The following is a 2,625-nucleotide window of genomic DNA, read 5'->3' on the forward strand; positions in this document are numbered from 1 at the left end:
TTTACAGAACCGAGCATAAGACATGTAAACCATTTTTTTTTAATGAAACCTGCAAACCGTTTTTGGAACACTGGGTCTCATGGTCAGCCAGTTAGTTTGTATAGCCACTATGAGGTGGTTAACCAAATGAAGGGTCAGTGTTTGGTGCAGCTTTTGTCACAACTTTTTCCAAAAAATAGGTAAAGCGCTGCAAAACAGGAGGATTTTGCAACAGCTTATGAGCAAGCAGAATTTGATATTGTGCTAGGTGCAAAAGCTGTTTTTCAGCAACTTCTATGCATTCTGCCTAAGCAGAAGCTATACTAAATAGAGTCGAATAGTGCTTCCTTCTTTTTAAAAACATCTTCCTTCTTATTTTTCCATACATTCTGTGTAAGCAAAAGCTATGCTAAACATAGTCGAATAGTACTTCTTTCTTTTTAAGAATACCTTCTTGTTTTTCCCACATGAATCATAAGGTTGGAACAAGAAAGGATATCAAAATAGACTGATGGAATGGAACAGGAAAGCCGTTCCAGGGAGAACCAAAAAGCGAAAAAAAAGGGAAGGATAAAAAGGAACCCTAGCTATGCTATGCATAGTGTGTATCTTTGCGAATTAACCGCAATAAGTGTTGTCGTGCTGCACGTTTATGCCCCTGTCCAGCCGCAAGAATGAAAACCCATCTAACTTTTCCTTCCACATAAATGTCAAAATAACACTCGTGTCGACCAGGCTGCATAGGGACCTGAATTGAACTCCATTATTCATTGGCTCCAAAAATCGAACAAAAGAAATGAATTTCTTCGTACTACCAGCTGAAACCAGGTCATCTATATATTTGTACCTCTTTTGTACTCGACTACTTGCAGCTTCAACTGCCGTATGACGCTATGAGTAGAGTTCCTGCTCGATACCGATTTGGAACACAGGAACTTTACATGTTTTTTGCAGGAAGCAATTCAGTTTCTGCAACAATCGAGATAAATTCTCGTATTCCAAACATATCGTCAGTCTGTATATAGTATTGCAAACATTCCTAGCTAAGGAGCAAACCAGCATGTGCACTGAAGATTAGAAGCATGTGCTCTTGGCTATGCAATATGCTCGTACAGTGAAAATTCTGTGCAGAACAAAAATGTCCCTATTTTAGATAAAGAAGCAGCAAAGCCGCCAAGTGACAACTACATTCATTCACAATTTCACATAGAGTAGCAGCCAAATTTATTGCCTCTGGATCGCCACAAGGAGAGGGTGAACACAACTCTCATGCAAAGAAGACACATAAGTAGAAATCAATTGCTTAATTATCTGGTTCTAATTCACCCACATAGAGATTCAGAGTGAAAGAACAAAGAAATACTTTGAGCTCGCATGATTGAAATTACAATATAAGAGTAGAAGGCAGACAAGGACACTGGAGATAAGAATTTGGAGGGGTCAATTCAGGGTATACAAGCTACTAACAATCACAATGGTCCTAGACATGCACCGGGCAGCCTGACGCCGGAGACAAAGGAGAAGGGGACGAATTGTTGAGCATTTGCCATTGCAGGAGGAGCCCGAGCTTGGAGCACCTCTCTACTCGGTCGACGACGTGTCAGACGCGTAATCCCATGCAACCTCGTAGACCTGCACCCGGCGGTGGAAGCTGCGGTGGCATCCGCAGGCCGCGCACTTGAGAGCACCACCGGTGCCCTCCTCTCCTTCAGCAATGAACCCCCGACACCCATCGATGGCGTAGCCTCCAGTGCTCGCGGCATGGTTCCGACGGCATTCCCCGTAGCGCACGCTGCAGCAGCTGAACCGCACCATCGGCTCGCACCTTCGCAGGATCAACAGCCTCTTCATCATGAGTTCCCTCCCTCTTTCCACCAGCCAAGCTTGCTTTCAGCACAAGACGAACCCCTGCATCACACGCCATATTTATAGGGCAAAATTTACTACAGGTCACAACTAAAGTGTGGCTTTTATTACCGGACATAATTTTTTTTAATGTATGTTGTCGGACACTACTAAAATATGGTTATTTATCATAACACACTCTAGTCATTAAAATACTATATCCTATGATTTTGGGTGAGAAATTTTTGTAAATGACGCTGGATGCCCTTGGCTCACTGTGTGCCCCCACTCGTCTTGTTTCCCATTGCCATCTCTCCACTTCTGCCTGCCTGAGAGCCGTCGTTGCCCCCTGCCTCAGAGCTATTGCCGCCCTGAGCGTGAGCCACCATCACCCTTCGTAAGATGCGTTACCGCCTGCACTAGAGGCTACAGCCTGACCAGCCTCCTGTCGCCCTGTGGTCTCGTTGCGGCCCGGTGGCCTAGCCTTGTGCCGCGCCAAGGTGGTGCCGCCGCCTGATAGACAAGCTCTGTTGTGCGTGTTCCTACGGCTGCTACTGAGCGCGTCCATCCGAAGGCCTGCGTCACAATGTTCCTGACACCACCTTCTACCGTTTTGCTGTCCGACCGGGCCGTGTTCCAGCTGCCACCGACGTCGACTCCCTCTGTGCTCTCAAGATGCTCGCCCACGTCCTCTCCGACGATCAAGCTCGCCACCGCCTTCCAAGGCTCTTTCATCGTCGACCTACTACAGAGGAGATCGTTAGGAGCCCCTGAAGCCCTGGCCACTATCCATTTCCCCTT

At 46.6% G+C, this 2,625-nt stretch overlaps 1 protein-coding gene across 1 annotated transcript; it reads right to left on the reverse strand.

Moving 5' to 3' along the window:
- Window positions 1-1,323: 1,323 nt before the first annotated feature.
- LOC133902184 (mini zinc finger protein 3-like) lies at window positions 1,324-1,863 on the reverse strand. The gene has a single exon (XM_062343781.1). It carries the CDS (start codon window positions 1,831-1,833, stop codon window positions 1,561-1,563), a length of 273 nt encoding a protein of 90 aa, XP_062199765.1. The 5' UTR covers window positions 1,834-1,863; the 3' UTR covers window positions 1,324-1,560.
- Between the last annotated feature and the right edge of the window lie 762 nt (window positions 1,864-2,625).

This window comes from Phragmites australis, chromosome 20 (genome assembly GCF_958298935.1).
Source record: "Phragmites australis chromosome 20, lpPhrAust1.1, whole genome shotgun sequence".
In the NCBI taxonomy this organism is placed as follows: Eukaryota; Viridiplantae; Streptophyta; class Magnoliopsida; order Poales; family Poaceae; genus Phragmites; species Phragmites australis.